Source organism: Arachis stenosperma, chromosome 3 (genome assembly GCF_014773155.1).
Source record: "Arachis stenosperma cultivar V10309 chromosome 3, arast.V10309.gnm1.PFL2, whole genome shotgun sequence".
Taxonomy (NCBI): domain Eukaryota; kingdom Viridiplantae; phylum Streptophyta; class Magnoliopsida; order Fabales; family Fabaceae; genus Arachis; species Arachis stenosperma.
The window spans coordinates 167,307,331-167,325,593 of record NC_080379.1 but is presented as its reverse complement, the minus strand read 5'-3'; the positions used below and the strand labels follow the sequence as shown (position 1 = coordinate 167,325,593).

General features: G+C 34.3%; 3 protein-coding genes across 4 annotated transcripts; all 3 read right to left on the bottom strand.

The window, feature by feature from the left end:
- Positions 1 to 308: 308 nt before the first annotated feature.
- LOC130969382 (uncharacterized) lies at positions 309 to 4,687 on the bottom strand. 2 transcript variants are annotated; one of them, XM_057895068.1, is made up of 3 exons: positions 4,270 to 4,687; positions 3,653 to 3,709; positions 309 to 1,702 (listed from the first exon to the last, which is right to left on the bottom strand). In XM_057895068.1, the coding sequence occupies exon 3, from the start codon at positions 1,668 to 1,670 to the stop codon at positions 591 to 593; it is 1,080 nt and encodes a 359-aa protein (XP_057751051.1). In that variant the 5' UTR covers positions 1,671 to 1,702; positions 3,653 to 3,709; positions 4,270 to 4,687; the 3' UTR covers positions 309 to 590. The 2 variants fall into 2 exon arrangements, with proteins under 2 accessions (XP_057751051.1, XP_057751050.1); XM_057895067.1 differs by having other exon boundaries at positions 309 to 1,690; positions 4,270 to 4,685.
- Positions 4,688 to 7,781: 3,094 nt separating this feature from the next.
- On the bottom strand, positions 7,782 to 11,995 carry LOC130969180 (mitogen-activated protein kinase kinase kinase 1-like). The gene is made up of 8 exons (XM_057894803.1): positions 11,013 to 11,995; positions 10,508 to 10,595; positions 10,331 to 10,393; positions 9,956 to 10,113; positions 9,450 to 9,522; positions 9,281 to 9,340; positions 8,817 to 8,927; positions 7,782 to 8,720 (listed from the first exon to the last, which is right to left on the bottom strand). Exons 1-8 carry the CDS (start codon positions 11,855 to 11,857, stop codon positions 8,505 to 8,507), a joined length of 1,614 nt encoding a protein of 537 aa, XP_057750786.1. The 5' UTR covers positions 11,858 to 11,995; the 3' UTR covers positions 7,782 to 8,504.
- A 5,036-nt stretch (positions 11,996 to 17,031) lies between these two features.
- LOC130967256 (senescence/dehydration-associated protein At3g51250-like) lies at positions 17,032 to 18,263 on the bottom strand. Its single transcript, XM_057892075.1, has 3 exons — positions 17,749 to 18,263; positions 17,329 to 17,461; positions 17,032 to 17,133 (listed from the first exon to the last, which is right to left on the bottom strand). Exons 1-3 carry the CDS (start codon positions 18,261 to 18,263, stop codon positions 17,032 to 17,034), a joined length of 750 nt encoding a protein of 249 aa, XP_057748058.1.

The following is an 18,263-nucleotide window of genomic DNA, read 5'->3' as shown; positions in this document are numbered from 1 at the left end:
TTACGACCTCTTGTGCTTTATAAAAAGAAATGTGTTTTTAAAATGGCTGAAATAAGTCTGTATAGATTTCCAAGCAAAAAGGAGGCGATAGCACGCAGCCAACGCTAACTCCGGAGATTTGTCAACCATGTCTATTTCTAAGACACGGCCATTGCATGCAGAGTTAGTATTCTTCTGACATGTTTTTGATAAAACCAGACATAATAATTGATTTCCTTGCTGGGAGCGATTCAGAATTCCTATGTTCTATAGATAGTAGTTCAAGTGATGAGTTAGCACCTGTTCAAACATGTATAGGATCCTTCACATGACAATCAACTCGTCAAAAGATTTTATAAAATCGAATGATTACACAAGTGAAATTGAGAATGTGCAAAAGCGAGAGGAGGAAGGTAGGAATGTACATGTGAGGAATTACAACGAAAAAGCAAAATAATAATGCCCTTCTTCTGATTTTCTTGTTTCAGGGAAAGAAACCCTTCAAATGTTATTAACTCACCACTTCCATGGTGCTAATTGCTAAATTTCTGCTCTAAATATATACCTACCAAACTCTCCTTTTCCAACCTCCCTGCTACTAGGACAATCTTTCAACTATCCCCAATCCTTGCTTGTGCAACTCTCCGTCTTCGCCTTCTACCTGAGCGACTCAATAGAACTCTTCCACCACCATGGCGTTGGAGCCGGCTAACCAGAGATACACCATCATCGTTGTCTTCATTGTATGCACCATTATCATTCTCTTCATCTGATAAATCTAGCTCAATGGCCCTATCCTGACCTGCTACATGATTGGGGGAAAGCTCAGACCTCAATCGTCTACTAAGGTTGTTAAGGTCATTCCCTTGCCGAACAGCATGCAACAGGAGGAAGAAATTCATTGCCTCTATACCCATTTGGAATCTTCCATTTCTTTCCGGATTAAAACCACCCTCCTCCTCATCTGAATCAAGTCCATTCTGCCGTCCTTCTATAACATAATCTCCAAAAACCACTGCCCCAGGCATGGTTGATGTCACTGTGCTGATAACATCTTCCCGTTCACGCTCCCACTCAAGCCATCTCCATTTCCGTTCATGAGCAGGATCCACTGCACGTGGTCGTGCCAAGGGATGTTCTGCCCGCACATGCTTCCGCAACTCTTTATAGGTCCCAAGAAACGAGCAGTCATCCTGCATGCAGTTTCTTTTCTTTCCATTAAAGTAGTCACGCACAGGTTCCACAACAGTCCAACCTTTAACCTGACCCCTGCATAGTGGGCAAGCAAGTTCTGTGACTTCACTTGTTTCGAGAGGAGAGTTAGAATCCTGTATCACAACGGGAGTATTAATGGAGCCTTGCCCCAGCTGCTGTCCATTCTCTGATGAGAGAACTTTTGTGTAAGCTTTCTTGTATTGATCAAGGCAGTTGGAATGACGAAAGCTAGTTCCACACATGTAGGCACGGCAACCCTTGTCATGAGAGGAACAAAGGAGAAGAACAGCATTATGTGGATACTCCATGCACACAGAACAAGTCACATCTTCAAGCTCTTTCTTATCCAAGACTTTTGAGCATTTCTTCTGGCACATCTCCTCACAAATATCCCTTTTGCAAGAGGCCAATGGGTATGGAGCAAGTCTGTACTGACGAGAAGCAATCCTTTGGCGTCCCTTGCTTCCTTTTGCCATATCCAAAATAACAACAGAACCTGAAATTCGAACTGAAAAAGTTAAAAGGATATCAATTATTTTAGGGATACAAAATAAAATATATATATTTTTTTTAATTATCAGAAGACTTTTGAAAAAAAATATTATTTTAATTATGAAAAAACAAAACGTCACTGACGTTTTGTAAAAGCACACAACAACGTATAACACATAGTTTAGGTCATCTTTGAAGAATTCACCACTCATAATCCAATATATAAAAAAAGTTCGCTATCATACATACTATCATATGTTATTCACCCAAACTGTGAAAGGAATCAGTTACTAGAGTGTTATGGATTATTAAAGAATGAAAATTATCTAGATTACACAAGCATTCCAACATGTCGACCAAATATTAAAAGTTCCACAATTGTTGAATGTGGCAAGATAATACAGGTTTTTACAACAGCTTATGTAAAATATATCCTCAACAAAACCCAGATTAAGAGACAGAAATCAAGATTCCACCATAAAAGCAAAACAAGAATGAACCAAACACATCACTTATCGACACATTCTACAAATATGTACTTATCACTTATCGACACATCCTACAAATATGGGGAGGGTTTGGACAGAGGAATAAATTATATTCAAATGTGGCACGAGAGTACAAGATATGTTCATTGCAGAAGATAACTGTCAGCTTCAATTGTAGATCCAATTCCATAATATAAAAAGTATTAATTTCATTGCAGATCCAATTCCTTAATATAAAAATTGAGCTGGACTTCACTGATCCATGATCTAAAAGATTTATACCAAGAATACTGCAAAAGAAAATAGTACACCGGAGCAACATTTTTTAGTTAACACATCATTACAAACACAAGAGGGGGGGGGGGGGGGGGGACATTCTGTCCTGGGATCACAAAACATAAGCATCGTTGCCTGCCAACATCAGAACCATTAAGTAGCATATCAGCCCTCAACAAATGGTGGTAGATATATGCAAGGAAGATACGGATTGAACACAGTTGTCTGATCTATAAGTGGTTTTATGCTCTAACAAATTCTAAGGATAAAACCACACCAAGCACCTTCCCTCAATTGTGCCTAAAAGGGAGACAATACATGAACCTCCAATGAGTACAGTTCAATTTACTAAAAAATAAAGAAGAAAGGGCTTAACTCAAATGTGAAACTACATCAAAAGAGTTTTTTTAGCCATGGCAAAATACAACATGAACCTATAAATTAACAATATTTGTCTCTATAGAAGTAGAACAATCTATCAATTACTTTGGATAAAAGGACCCACTCGACAGGGAAGAGAATATAGATATAGCAGATGAGGTATCCTCTAAGAAGAAGCATGGAAGAATGCATTTTTCTAATCCCACTAACATAGACCCTACATTAGTTCCCTACTTTGGCAGTATTCTTAGCCTAACTTTAGGTAGCACAGGTCAGCTGAGAGAGATTCATCCATGTGCCATGTGGGTGCATGGTGCCACATTTTATGACTGCCACGATAACTAAAAGCACTATCTTTATCATTGTGATGGCTGTCTAAAACATGACTTGGTAGCACATAGTTAACACAATTGGATAGTACGCTCTTGAATAATAATCAAGTGACATTATCAAATCACAAAATCCATGTTGACAAAACTTCCCTTACTACAAAAATAAAGAACATTTGACAAGCTCATGTAATGGAATAGACCATGATACATAAACTGAAAGAGAAACAAACCAACGCAACAAGGTAAAAAAAACTTTCACGAAAAGATCACATTTATAGCATTTGTAAGAGCACTTAAGGAAACAAGATTACTATCTTAATTTCCAAAATCAAGCTAAATGCAAGATAAATACTAAAAATAAAGAATAGATTGTAGCAACAGTGAAGTAAGCATTCAATTCCAACACTTGAAGAAGCAAACCAAAGACAACTGCTGGAAATAGCCACATTTTGCCAACTCAGACCATAAAGAGGAGGAGAGTAAACTTACCAGCTCGCAATTGAGGTAAATGAATCCCACCGATTAGTTTGAGAGACCAGAGTGCATCTGTTTATATACAAATGGAACAGCAACAACGAGAACAAACAAAGTGAGATGTTCGTATAATTGAGTAAAGGAAACAAGGTGGCAAGATGCAAAGGCAAGGAGAGCAAGCAAAGACAACTAAGAAAGATTAATTAATATAATATTAAACAGAACATGGCGGTTAAATAACAAGCACATGGTTATCAATTCATCCATCCGTCTCAGATCCAATCTTAAACGCTGATAACAATAGTTTTTAAATTACAAAAAAAAGAAACAATTTAACCTAAAAAAAAATGTCGACAAAGCCAAAATAAAAAAAGGGAATGCCCATTTGTATGGAGGAGGAGGAAACCAAAGGAAACGGGAGAAAAATCGAAAATTTAAGTTGGGGCAACGAAATAAAGGCCAACTGGGTAATTTGCTTCGTCGGTTACCAACGAAGGAAATAGATTCGCAAAAATTAAGAATGTTAGATATACGAATGAAAAATTGTAAAAAAAAAGCTTAAAAGCCAGAGAGAAGATTGAGATGCAAAAGTGAAAAGAAGAGAGGGAGCAGGAAGGGAGGGAGGTTCGTACCAGGCGGCTAAGAAGAAATTGGGGTAAGTAGAAATGGATGAAAAGGAAGCGAATTTGAAGGGAGTTTAAGAGAGAGAAATAACGAGAGAGAAGGGAATAGGGTTCTCCAAGAAAGCAAGGATCGAAAGCAAAGGCGAAGAAACCGATAGAAAGAGGGGAATTGGGGAACGGAGAGAGAAGTGGGGGAAGTTTTTTAATTTTCTCTCTCTCCTAAATCCTAATCGGTTAATCCACTGAGAAAGAAACTGAAAATGGAGTTATTTCTACGCTACTCTTGAGTATGTTAATCACAGTGTGGCAGCACACGCTCTTTCATGGAGAATATGCAACACGCGCTGGCCGATGTAAGTGGCTGAGGCGCTGAGCAGGAAGTGCGGGTTCACGTGCTCTGTTTCCCTCAACCCACGTACCCACCCAGTATAATTCGCAGCACACTCGAGCATATTCCGTCCCTACGGTTTGGTTTACTCACCACAAATGATTTAATCTGTTTCCTTATTATTTATGACAAAACTGTCAAGTATTGATTTTGGGTTAAAACTTGTCAAAAAAAAATTTAATTACTTAATTAAATTATTTAAATAAAAAATATATTTTTTTTCACGTGACATGACCATGGGACGGCTCCTACCCGGTTTACGGTCATTAGGGGTGTTCAAGATTCGTTCTAGTCTGAAATTTGGTCTAAATCCGAGATATATTTTATTGGATTCGGATTTTTATTTTTAACCGATATTATTTTGGATTGGATTCAAGTTTTGTTTCGGATCGTCCAGCTCGAAGTTTTTTTTTTACAATAAATAATATACATTTTAATTAATTAGTCATGTTATATTATATTTTTATAATTTAATTAATATTTTTTATATTATACGGTATTATTTTTGTTGATATAACATTTGTTAAATTTATTTTTAAAAGTAACATTTTATTATTTTAATATATAAAATTTACTAATTTGCATATACTAATATTTCATCGGATTGACTTAGTTTAATCCAAATTTTTTTTAGGTCACTTTAGATCAGGTCAAAATAGGCTCGTTACCTTTTTAAGATTAGATTTGGGTCTATTTAAACCTGGTCCGATCCGGTCCATAAATACCCCTAATGGCGACCCTTTAGAATTTTTGCTCCACATCCATTGATATCATATTAGGACCAGAATTTTTTTACGGATCCTGTTCTAAATAGATTAGAGATCAAATTTACACAAATGTCCTCAATAGAAATTAGTTGCATCTTTATTATAAACAGTTCTATATAAATCGAATTAGGCTAACTCGATTTTGCAAGCATCCAAATAAATTGAATTAGACCAATTTAATTTACTAGAGCAGTAGAGAGAAAAAGTTTGTTCTATAGTAAATCAAACTACGTAATTTCGATTTATAAAAAGAGAAAATTGAATGGTAAATCGAATCACCCAAATTTAATTTACTTAAAAGATTTCTCAACATAATTCGCTCCTTACTATTCTATTTATTTATTTTTTCTATATAAGGATCCAGAGGATACAAAGTGACAAAATTTAAAACTGCGGTCATGGAAGACAACCCGGATCGTATCTACTGACAAGATAAAATTACTTATACTGCTAGCAACATCAATGGGAAGGTGAGTACACAAAATTTATTTTCATGTTAGATTAGAAATGTTAGCGATTATTAGTAAATTAGAATTATCATATTATTATATTATAAATGTTAGTTAGAATAGCAGTTTAGAATTGTTGACTAGAATTTTTAAATTAGAAATGTTAGTGATAATAGTGATTTAGAATTGTTGATCACAACTAAATTTAGATAGGTAGTAATTATAGTTGAATGTAAAATTGTAAGAATTTTAGTTCTATATATGACAGGACACCAAGATTGAATTTTGCGTATATGATATAATTGGACTTTAACTTTGTAGGATAAGAATGTGATTACCTTTTAGCATATATGATAAGATTATTTCAAACCCATCACGGATGCTATAAGTTTGGACACTTAGCACGATTTTTTTTTTATTCTAAAACTGTTGACCAACTTAAAACTCAATTGGAGTTAATGTATCTTGTGAATGTCTACCGCCAAATTCGGATTCTACGCCTCGAAAGTCCTATTGTGCCATGACCTCCAAATTTAATGTTTGAAAAGTACAATGGATATTGTTGAATTCCAAAACTCAAAGAGCCACCATGACTAACTCAAATAATTGTTTCTAAATTATCATTACTATCTTTAGTTATCATAGTAGACTCCACGTTATCATCATTTCGTAGTACATCTTTTATGGGATCTGATTTTCTAACTCCGCTGAAGATCATATGATCCCAAGAGAAGTAGCCATCACAATCACAATCTCACCAAAAAAACGATTATCACCAATTTTTCCATTATGAACATAGTTTAGATCAATTATACAGGACGGAAATGCTACTGACATTGTTTTGGGTGCAACTATAGCCATAGATGTAGAGGCAATAACAGGAGCTATTGACAGTGTTACAGATTGAGGATTCCAATTAAATCCTCCTGAACTGGTGACCATATCTCCAAACTTAGCAAATAATTTATGGGTTCTCATTTTGAAAAACTGATGACGACATGAAACAAAACTTGCAAATCTTCATTACTCTTTATTAGTCGTACTTCACAAAAATACTCACAACAGAAATTAGAATCCTATAAAATAAATTTTTCACATATTTGATACCACGGACTCTTAGTTTCTATATTATAGTACTTTGCAGCTCAACAAAACTCATCGATTGTCTAATAAAGCCACTTATTGAAATCGTATTAATAAATTTTATTTTCTCTCGTAGTTTTTTCTTAATCGTTCCTCTACAGTGCACAATAACTAAAAATTATCATCAGTATCCATTATGAATACAACTTTAAGAGGAGCAAATGTTTTAGTTGTATTTATAGGATATAACAAACTACAATAAATCCATTTACTGTAAATTTTTTGTACAAGTAAATCAAATTAAGCTGAACAAATTTATTAAAGGATTAAAAAATGATGTAATTTCTCTCCTGTTATAACAAATCAAATTAATCTAATTCGATTTACTTAAATACTTGCTAAATTAAATTTATATGTAAATACTTGAAACAAGTTAGCCACATTTAATTTATATATGATTGTTTAGGACGTCACGTGTAACTAATTTTTATTTAGGACATCTACATAAATTTAATTTTCAATTAATTTATTGATGTAAATTACCTTAAGATATATATTTAAAAAATATAAACCAACACATATATATCCTGATATACATAAAACATATTTCGTAATTAAGTGCGGCGTCCCGCTACCCTTTCCTCCTACCTCACGATTTTTTTTAAATATAATATAATATAATATAAGAGTATTTTTTTTAGGGTGTATTGAAGCTAATATTGCATGATTAAATGAAAACTTTGGAGTGCATTTGTATCCGTTTATTTCAAGCTGAAACCTTAAGGAAAAAATAGTAGACGTATAAGAAGCTGTAGTATCTGAAAATCGAGAAGATCACATAAAATTTCAATATTAATGAACTACTCATGAACATATACATACAGCTTACATGTATTATAAGCTTACTCTGCAGCTTCACCAAAATTGTTAGCAAATGACCATTGCAGTTTCCTAAAACAAAGTACTGCAGAACTCGCAAGTCAATGTTAGTATGTTACAACCTTTGTTGGCAACTACCTTACTATTTACATGTTAGGAAGTCATATTTCATTAATCATTACCCAACAATTTCCATGCAATTAGCGAGCAAAGGGCAGAGGCAACACCTTAAGCAACAAGCAACCCCGACCACTCACCACAACACAAGTTGCCAACAAAGATGCAACAAAGAACCAACTCCATTTCCATTGCAACATCACTACTTTCTTATACCCTCATTCCGCATAAAAGGCGCTTCGGCGCATGGAGTCTGGATGTATTTGTAAGCAGAATGATGGCTATTTCCATTGCCTCTTAGCTTCTTTGAATTCAGCATAAGGTCGAACATTTATATCTGAAACTCTGGATAATAAATGCAAGCTCCCTGATGGTGAAATTACCTCCCTTCAGTCCTTGACCGTGGAATTATAAGTTTATAACCAAACCAACTGAGGACTGTGAGGTCCAACTCCAACAGCCATCTCCAATGCTATTAACCAGTCAAGACCCGACGTACGTATCACGGCAGGGATCAACTGTACAGAAAAAGAAGGATGAATTTGACCTCCTGACTGTCAACTATAAGCTCTTAAAGGTTTTAATATGTGGCGACGCAGCGGAAAAGGAAGAAAGAAATGGTCTCCTTAGAAATGGATGTTCCAATAACTGAGCTGCAGTTGGCCGTTTACTTGGGTTAACTTGTAAGCACTCGAGGATAAAATCCCTGGCATCCTTGGACAATGTTTCAGGAATAGGCGGAGGTTCTCCTCTCCCAATCCGAAATAATGCTTGCATCTATCATTAATAAACAAATAAAGAAAATAAAATATTGATATAGGAAAAAATATAAACTTAAAAACAAAAGAAAATACTGAGAAATGTTACACATACTCCTTCCAAATCAGAGTAAGGAGGTTTCCCTATCAACATCTCCAAGACTGTACAACCTAAGCTCCATATATCAGCTGCTAGTCCATACCCATCATTCTTCAAGTTAACAACCTATAATGGAACAACTCAAGGTCAAACTCACTAACTCACAAAAAGCTCATATAGTACAATATAACTCTCATTCATCAGTTTATCCAAACATCTTCATTCTCCAATAAATTACAAATGAGCAGCAAACTACTTTTCTAAGATTTTTAATTTGAAACAAGAAAATCCATCCAAGAAGATGGTTTGTCCAGTCACCAGGAGAATGGCTTATCGAAACATCAACTTAATGTTTGTAGAGAAATGCTGAACACACAGGATATATACTATACAATATAAACTAGACAGCCATATCTCATTCTAGTTTATCCCTTTGAAGGAAATTATTCCAACCAAATGACACAAGAACAAAGACAAACCTCTGGGGCCATCCAGTATGGGGATCCTTTGCTTGATTTAACATCATTAAATTTAGTTGCCTGCAAAGAAAAAGACCAAATCATTATAATTTAAGCAGCAGCATTTGGAATTCGCATCAGGGCGACAGCAAACAGGGAAACTCAGTATTATATTGTTGAAGAAGGTTACCTTTGCCAACCCAAAATCCGCAAGCTTGACTGACCCGCTTACATCAACCAGGATATTGGCACACTTGATATCCCTATAAAATTTAATATTAAAAGAAAAGAGATGCAATTAGTTGCAGACTGATGAAAAAGAGGCTTCTATCGTAGTTGTCGCATCAAATAGTACAACACAAAATACTTCACATACATTTATACTCTGGAAAGTTGATCATGATAGAGAACACACTTAAGCTAAAAAGAGGAAGTATAGTTATACGACTTAAAATGCCTTAGTCATACAGCTAGAAAGATATCCTCATATCCATTATCATCCAGCTTCTACCATGTAGAAAAATCTAGTTCAATACACAAATGTACAATCACTCATAACCCGTACATTCTAACGTCACTAAACCATGAAGTCTTGTAACATAACTATGCCAGAAAATTCCATCACCCAACTATGACTGCTGTTATCATAGGCATAGTCAATAAACCGAATCACAAAAGGACAATCACTCATGATACCTGTGAACCACATTTTGATTGTGAAGATATTTCAAGCCTTGCAAAATCTGCCTTGTGTATGCAGAAACGTGAGAATCATTTAAGCTGTACTTCTGATAGAGACTTAACAATGACCCTTTAGGCACAAGTTCAAGGAAGATATAAAGTGAACTTTGGTCCTGGAGAAGACAAAATATAAGGCAATTAATTACTGCAGTCAATTAGCATTAAAATAGAAATGATGGGAATAAATTAAGGCTTCCATTAGGAGCATACTTGTGATTCTACCAAAAAGAAAGAATTCAAATTTGCAATGCACTTATTTTGGTCTTCCTATAATATCATATTCTGGGAGCATATAAGAAACTTGTCTATTGCCACCTAGATGCTGCATACCTCTTGAGTGCCAAAATATCGAACTATATTCTCGTGTTGAAACCGACTCAAAAGAGATATTTCCTGAGACAAAGAGCACAAATAATTAATGGTGTCATTATCATATAAGATGGAATTGACAAATGAACATTGAACAATAAGTAATAAGCTCTAACAAGAAGGCTAATGAGTTCCTACCTGCCGAAGTTGGAATACGCTCTGTTTACCCTGGTTACTACCTTCATCCAGCAAAGATGCCTCCTTCACCGCAAAAAAGAATCCATCACTGCAAGGAAAGAAAATGTGCATGTGACTTCAGAAGCAAGGAAACCATTTTGCAAATCAAAGCTCACTAACACTTTAGAGAGTTTAACGTTAGCAAATTTTCCCTCTTGTCATCATTAATACCTCTTAACTGTCCTTAATGCTAATTTCTCCTTTATTTATCAAAGTAAATCTCACATAAACATGGAAACACCACCAACTTAAATAATGTCCTCAAGTGTAACGACAAACAGATAACCAGGGCTTTCCCAAACTACAAGTTAGCTCGAACAACAAACACAATCTCTTAATAGGTCAGGTTATAGAGCACGTGTAATGAATACGCATGTTTGCAACTCTACTCATTAAAGTAACTAACCAACCAACTAACCAAATGAATAAATAAAAGTAATTAAATGAGGAAAAAGGAAACACTCACTCTGTAAAACCTTCATAGACGGTTCCAAACGACCCCTTTCCCAAAACGTCACCTTTTTGCCACGACGAGAAAGTTCGGTTAAACCACTCAATTAAGGAACCATCAACCGCGCCAGAACCAGAACAGGCTCTTTCCCCGCCAATATCACTATCATCATCATGGGACGTAGTAAAGGAACCTGAATCCGTAAAAAGCATGCTTCTTTCCCCATTTCTCACCCTACCAACAACGCCGATTTCACCAGAAGACGAAGGCGAATCACCAACAAAATTATCTTGGAGACCAAAGGACCTCTTTAAATCCCAATTCGAACCAACCGCATCAACAACAATTGGCCTCAAGAGCGGAGGCCTGGCACCCTTGATCCCTCCCCCGCCAGCCCCATCTCCATTTTTACCACCCAAAACCTTCACATCTGAAGAAACACCAAACTTGGAGCCTCCCACTTCAACGGGTCTCGAAAAGTTGTCATTTTTAAGCTGGGAATCCGAATCAAGCAAAACCCCAGATTTCACTTCAGCTGAATTTCGATCCTCCTTGGGCTCAGCGGCAGCATTAGAAGTATGAGAAGCAAAGCGAACCTTCCGGGCTTCCCAATCTGCAGTTGGAATGGAAAAATCTTCGGGACCAGAAAGGCCCAGGCTTTGGAAGATTAGGTCGAAATCGCCGTCGGTGACCCTAAAGCTAGTTTGGTGGTGGAGAGAAGAGGAAGAGGAGGAGGAAGAAGGTGGCGAATGAGGAGTTGCGGGTGGATTGTAATTGATGTTCTTTCTGGCGTTGAGGCGCTCTAGCCTGGGCTTCCTGTTGCTGCTGGTCTTGGTTCTGATCTTCCAGATGGACTCCATTGATGATGGCGATTGCTGCCAATAATTCGAGGCTTTCTGTGCTTCTCTGAAGCTCCCTTCTTTCTCTCTCTCTCTCTCTCTCTCTCTCTCTCTCTCTAGTGTGTTTCCCTCTGCACAGTTGGCTTCTGCGAAAGTGCAGAGGAATGTGCTTGGCTGTTTCTCTTTGTTTTCATTCTAATATTATTCTTTCATTAATTACTTCATTTAATTTCCTACTAATTTCTTAGCCAGTGAGATTTTTTTTTGGTTTTAACTATATTTCATTTGTATTGTTTAAGTATAAATTTTATCTATTTTATTAACTATTATATAATATTTATATATTTAAATATTTTTTAATTAATAAATTTAAAAATTAATGATTTAATTAATTATTTATACAATTGCATTCTTATTTTTAAAATATAAAATAGAGTAATTTTTTTTATATTAGTATAATCTTCGTGTAATACTTTATATTCCAAAAATATTTTGATAAATTTATTGAGGTTTTTATGGTTTTATTATTTCTTATCTTAGTTGTCTTCTGTAATCTTTATTCATCGCATTGATTGGTTGGTTTCGTCAGTATATTTATTAAAAAAGATTCCCTAAATAAGTGCAAGTCTTTACCATTAGAATGAGATCATTTTATTGTAGCCAACACTTTTTCATTATTAATTTTGGAAAGTTATTTAATTTATCAAGTAATTAATTTATTCGTTGAAACAAATATCATGATTTTAAATTTGGCTTTATTAATATAATAATTAATAATAATTTTTTTAAATAAAATTTAAATTTAAATGATAAATTAATTATAAAAAATATCATTAAAAAAATAAAATATTAAATTAGTTTTTTACGTTTAGGTATAATCCTGTTTTGATACATAAGATTTAAAGTGTTTTATTTAAATTCAAAAAAATATTTATTTAACTTTAATGTAATATTACCATAATGTTAAAATTAAATAAATAATGAAATATTCTACATAACAGTGCGGTACAAAAATAAGGTCAATATTATAGAGAATAAGTACAAGTTTTATAGGCGCAAAATTAATCGTGGATGTATTAATATATTTATTTAGAGTAAATGCCTAAAATGGTCCTTAAATTTCAAATTGCTATTCTATTTAGTCCTCAACTTTTAAAAATGACCAATTAAATCCCTAAAATTCGAAAAAGTGTATCTCCGTCAGTCTCTCACAGAAGTGTCGTCTAAACGTTGATGACGTGGTGTTTCAGCTGTATGCTGATGTGTACCAAACTTGAATTTGTTTCAAATTGGTACTTAAAATTGCTTAATAATATCCAAATTAATCCATTTTCAATTATAAAACACTAATCTCCAAATTATTATCTTCTCTTTTTCGACCTCTCTGCTGTCTTCTTCTCTTCTTCGACCTCCCAGCTATCTTTCAATTCATCTTATTTTCTCGTCTGAATGAGTGATGATAGGTGGTGGGGGAGAAGGCAAAGTAGCTCAAGTAGGAACAACTCTGGAGGGAAACTTTATGGCAGCAAAGGAATGTGCAATAGGGGGGGTAAGAACGCTTTTTTTGTAATTGCAGACTTCGGACGGTGATGAAGTACTCAACAACGAAAGAGAATCTTGGTAGACTATTTTATAGTTGTCTAAACTATGAAGTAAGGTTGTGACTCTAAAAAAAATGTTAAGATGGTTTCACTTTGAGTTTGAATTCACCTGCATGTTTTTCACTTTGCAATATGGAGTCCATTGTAATTTTATCTGTTGGACTAATGAAGGTGAAGAACCAGTTTGTGCAATACCCATTTTACAAGAAATTTTGCTTGAGTTCAATTGGAGAATGACAAACTTGAAAAGTGATATTAAGACTTTGAAGATGATGACAATGATTACCTTCTTAAAAGTAAAAAATATATTTTAGATTAATGGACAAACCCGTAAGGATACATATAATTTAAATCTATGTTAAAGTTAAAATTAACAATCCAACCATATTAACTTGCAATTAAAATAGTTTTTAGGTAAATGTACTTGTAGTTCAGGATGAATATGAACTGGAAGATAGTTGAAAGGTCGAAGAATAAAAGAAGATAACAGAGAGATCAAAGAAGAGAAGATAATAATTTAGAAATTAGGGTTTTATAATTGAAAATGGACTAATTTGGATATTATTAAGCAATTTCAGGTACCAATTTGAATCAAATTCAAGTTTGGTACATATCAGTATACAGCTGGAATGCCACATCATCAACGTTTAGACGACACTTTTATGAGAGACTAACGGAGATGCACTTTTTCAAATTTCAGAGATTTAATTGGTTATTTTTAAAAGTAGAGGACTAAATTGAATAGCAATTTGAAATTCAAGAACTATTTTGGACATTTATTCTATTTATTTATCATTCTTCTTACAATGTAAATGAAATATTTTTTATATAACTAAAAAATGATAAATAAATATATTGATACATTTATGGTTAATTTTATGTCTCTAAAACTTATACTTATTTTCTAGATTATTGATCTTATTCTTATAATACTGTTATATAAGGCATTCAGTTAATTATTTAATTTCGACCTCATACTAGATTATACTAAAGTTAAATAAATATTTTTAAAAAATTTAAATATAACATTTTAAAATTTAAAGATTAAAATAAAGCATCCAAATGTTAGACTAATTTAATACTTTACCTATAAAAAAAATAATAATTAGGGTAATGCGGTTCTCTCGTTTTGTAATTTACCTGTTGGATGTATTAGGAAGTGGAAAGATAAGGAGAAAGGAGATACCGCCACCCGGCATCAGGTTGGTAGGGCACAGCCACCAGGTAGCCATGATCCATGATTTTCATACTTCTCCATCCAATCGATCTCTCTTTTTTTTTTTTAATTATGATTATTATTTATTTACTAATCCTTTGCTTTTGGACATCAACCATTCACTTTACTACCTTATTCAGTGTAATTGTGTTTATATTTTCTATTACTTTTAAAAAGCAATAAAGCTTATCTTTTTTTTTTTGGCTTGTAAAAGTGTAACGAAATTATTTTAGTACACTATTAATAGAATTTTTTAGTAATACCTAATTATTACTTACACATATTATCACAAAATAAATGCTATACACAAATAGTTGATAATTGAAGGGGATGTATGTCAAATAAAAAAATAAGACGCTAATTTTGTTAAGTCTTAAGTTACAAAAAAATATTTAAATATATGTCTTATTTTTTTTAATAAAACTATGATATATATGTTTAAAATAGATTTTATTTGAAGAGAATTAAAAGAGTACTAATACCTAAAAAATAGTGTTTATTTATTAAAAAAAATTAAAAATTAATATTTAATTAAAAAATATAAAAATAAATTATTTTTAAAAAAATCAAAACTTATTATAAAAATAAATTAAATAAAATTTAAACACCAACTTATAACACTATAAAATTGGCTTTATCACATTTTTTTTAAAGTCAGCATCAACATTTAGTATTCAAATTCTTTTAGATAAAAAGAATAGTCAGAAAAATTTCACTCTATAGTTGAGCACACTCGGCCCCCTAACAAGAGAAAATTAGTACTAGTGAATTAGTGATTTGTTTTGAATAATATCTTAGTGATTTGTTTTGAATAATATCTTATAATCGGTCAATTAATGTTAAGAATCTAAATCACTTAGGTCCAACAAAAGAATCACAATTGTCAACCCACAGTTGAAAACATGCTGATGGTTCTTTTTTCTCTGCATATTTTACGTATTCTTATTAATCTGTGATGTCCTGAAAGTGCCTTTTATCAACATTTTTAGCTGATTTTTTTTCTATTCGGAAAATTTCATTCACATGTATTCGTTGTTGGTTTCTGCGTATATGTATTACACTTTCTTAAAATATTTGAGTTGTAGCATTATATTAATATATTTTTAGTAAAAAAGTTTGCTAATATTGATTTAAATATTTTTTCATGCAAATAGGATAGCAACACTACCTGAACTCACAAGTATTTATCCTGTCCCTACTAATAAAACGGATTCTTGGGCAGAACGGAGCGGGCGGGTCGGATACCCACATTGATAGATTAGGGTTTAATATTTTACTATTCGCTGGTAGGGGCAGGCAGAGTTTGATGGGATTTTTGTAGGACGGGGCGAACAAAACCGCCCCTATCCGTTCTGTTGCCACCCCTAGATACAAAGTAAAACTATTAGTTATTTCACGCTGTATTTATTTATCGGAAATAAAATTGTATTTAACAGATGAGACATAAATAAAAATAGGGATAAGTATGATTTTGGTCCTCAACGTAGAGGTTAAAAATTTATTTCGTCTCTGGCTTTTTTTTCGCTATAAAATTGTTCCAAAGATTTCAGTTTATTTTAAAATCGTCATTTTTACCAATTTTATTTTTTTATTATCAAATTATCCTTCATTAAAAAATATAAAATAAGATAAGAGTTAATATTTAAAATCGTCCCTGAAAGATACTCCGATCTCCATTTTGGTTCTCGAAAGATAAAGTTAATCGAAATCGTCCCCGAAAGATACACGACTTGGTCACGTTAGTCCTTCCGTCAGTTGGATGATGACGTGTCACGTTAAGTGCCACGTGGCACATGATGACGTGGTGGGTGATGCCACGTGTCACGAGATGATTGGTTAACGTGTCAGATCAGTGACACGTGACACGCCATGTGTCAGGTCAGTGACACGTGGCATGCCACGTGTCACTTGACATGTGAAAAAATTATTTTTAATCAAAATAGTCCTTAAAAGTTCATACGTAAATCATTTTCATCCCTAAAATTTTAAAAAATAATCAAATTAGTCCTTATATAATTTTTTTTAATTTTTTCCCCAAAGCCGATTTTTTTGTAACTAAATGTAAGTCGGTAGGAATCTGCATTCCACGAGTGAAATTAATATGTATAGTTAAAAGCTCAAAATCACCCAACAGATAGTAAAAGTAGCTCAAATAGCTCAAAAGTCAGATTTAACTTTTCAAAATGGAATTACTTATTACAGTAGAAGCTTCAAGAGCTAAAAACATTGAAAAAGATGTACTGCAAATTTTAGTAATTCCATATGCACAATATCATAGCATAGTTCTTGATTAATATAGAAAGCAAAATCAGTATACTATGTACAGCAAAATCAGTATTATCCAAAATTTTATAAACCTAAGATGCACTCTGGTTCAGTCAGATAAAATACACCACAAAACTATGATGCAACCCACGCGGGCCAATGCTTCCAATATACATTCCAGGTCTTTTCTTAACAGGATCCAAGCCTTCAAGTACCTATGAAAGTTACAACTATATTAAGCCTGTGCCACTTCTAAAGCATATTTGGTGAAGCAACCCACAATAAGTGACAAGAAATACAGGCACTCAATTTTATTTTCAACACAATAGCACATATCACTTCCAATATGCAGTTAACTAGTTTCATTAAATTGCATTATTAATCCAAATATGAACTAACTAAAAAAATACCTGAATTTGATCAGAACCATAAGCTTTTGAACTTTCACTCTTCTGAGAAGTTTCAGCTGCTGAGAGTGAAGACATAATACGCCCTTTGTGTGACACCATTTTGCACCAAACAGAAACTAGGCAACTTTCCCAGCTGTAAACTCACCCTATTAAAACCACAAAATCTCTCATCACTTAATGTTACAGTGTTAAATATTCAGCAAAACAAAGCAGAAGAAAAGGGCATTTAGAAAGCGTTTGTTGGGTTGTTGGCACTAAAAATTCTTCCATTTTTTTCCAACAAATTGGGGTACCAAGTTTATTGATATGCAAAAACATGTAAAGAGAGAGTAGCAGAAGAATGGGGAAGTGGAACCCTATTGCCCCTTTGACGCAATCGTCAACCCATAGCTCAGCAGATCGGAACCGTTCTTATCTTACCCGCGGCTACGCTGATCTTCTTCGTCGGAATCGGAATTGGATTCGGAGCCCTTGGGAGGTCGGAAGGAGAAAAAGTAGTGAGAGTCGTCGACCTTGACGGCAGTTTCGTCCTTGGCGAGGGGCCATTGGATCTTGTCGGCAATGCAGGCGTAAACGGCGACGACGCTGTCACCCTGCCGGAGGCGGATGATGGAGAAGTCGCCGGAAGCGAGCTCGACGCTGTAGTGGGTGTTGACGAGGTTGAGGATGGCGCCGGGGATCCTGATGAGGACTTCCTCGGTAGCGGCCGGTGGAGCAGACGGCGAATGAACACTGCCATCGCTGCTTCTGGTGTCATTTCGGGGAAATAGGGTTTGGACAAGGTCGCTGAGGTCATCAACGTCAAGGGAAGGGTAGAGAGAACTCTGCTGTTGATGATTAGGTTTTTGGAAGGACGAATTGGCTTCGAGGTTGGAATCGATTACTTCTGGGTAGTGAGAGTTTCTGGGTTTAGGTTTTTGGGAGAAGGAATCCAT

Coding starts and splice junctions, on each gene's coding strand:
- LOC130967256 (XM_057892075.1), bottom strand. CDS start 18,263: ATGGATTCCTTCTCCCAAAAACCTAAACCCAGAAACTCTCACTACCCA. Junction 17,462..17,748: donor GAAGATCAGCGTAGCCGCGG/GTAAGATAAGAA, acceptor GTGAGTTTACAG/CTGGGAAAGTTGCCTAGTTT. Junction 17,134..17,328: donor ATGGTTCTGATCAAATTCAG/GTATTTTTTTAG, acceptor TAACTTTCATAG/GTACTTGAAGGCTTGGATCC.
- LOC130969180 (XM_057894803.1), bottom strand. CDS start 11,857: ATGGAGTCCATCTGGAAGATCAGAACCAAGACCAGCAGCAACAGGAAG. Junction 9,341..9,449: donor CGGATTTTGGGTTGGCAAAG/GTAACCTTCTTC, acceptor TTTTCTTTGCAG/GCAACTAAATTTAATGATGT. Junction 8,721..8,816: donor CTTACTCTGATTTGGAAGGA/GTATGTGTAACA, acceptor TATTAATGATAG/ATGCAAGCATTATTTCGGAT.
- LOC130969382 (XM_057895068.1), bottom strand. CDS start 1,670: ATGGCAAAAGGAAGCAAGGGACGCCAAAGGATTGCTTCTCGTCAGTAC.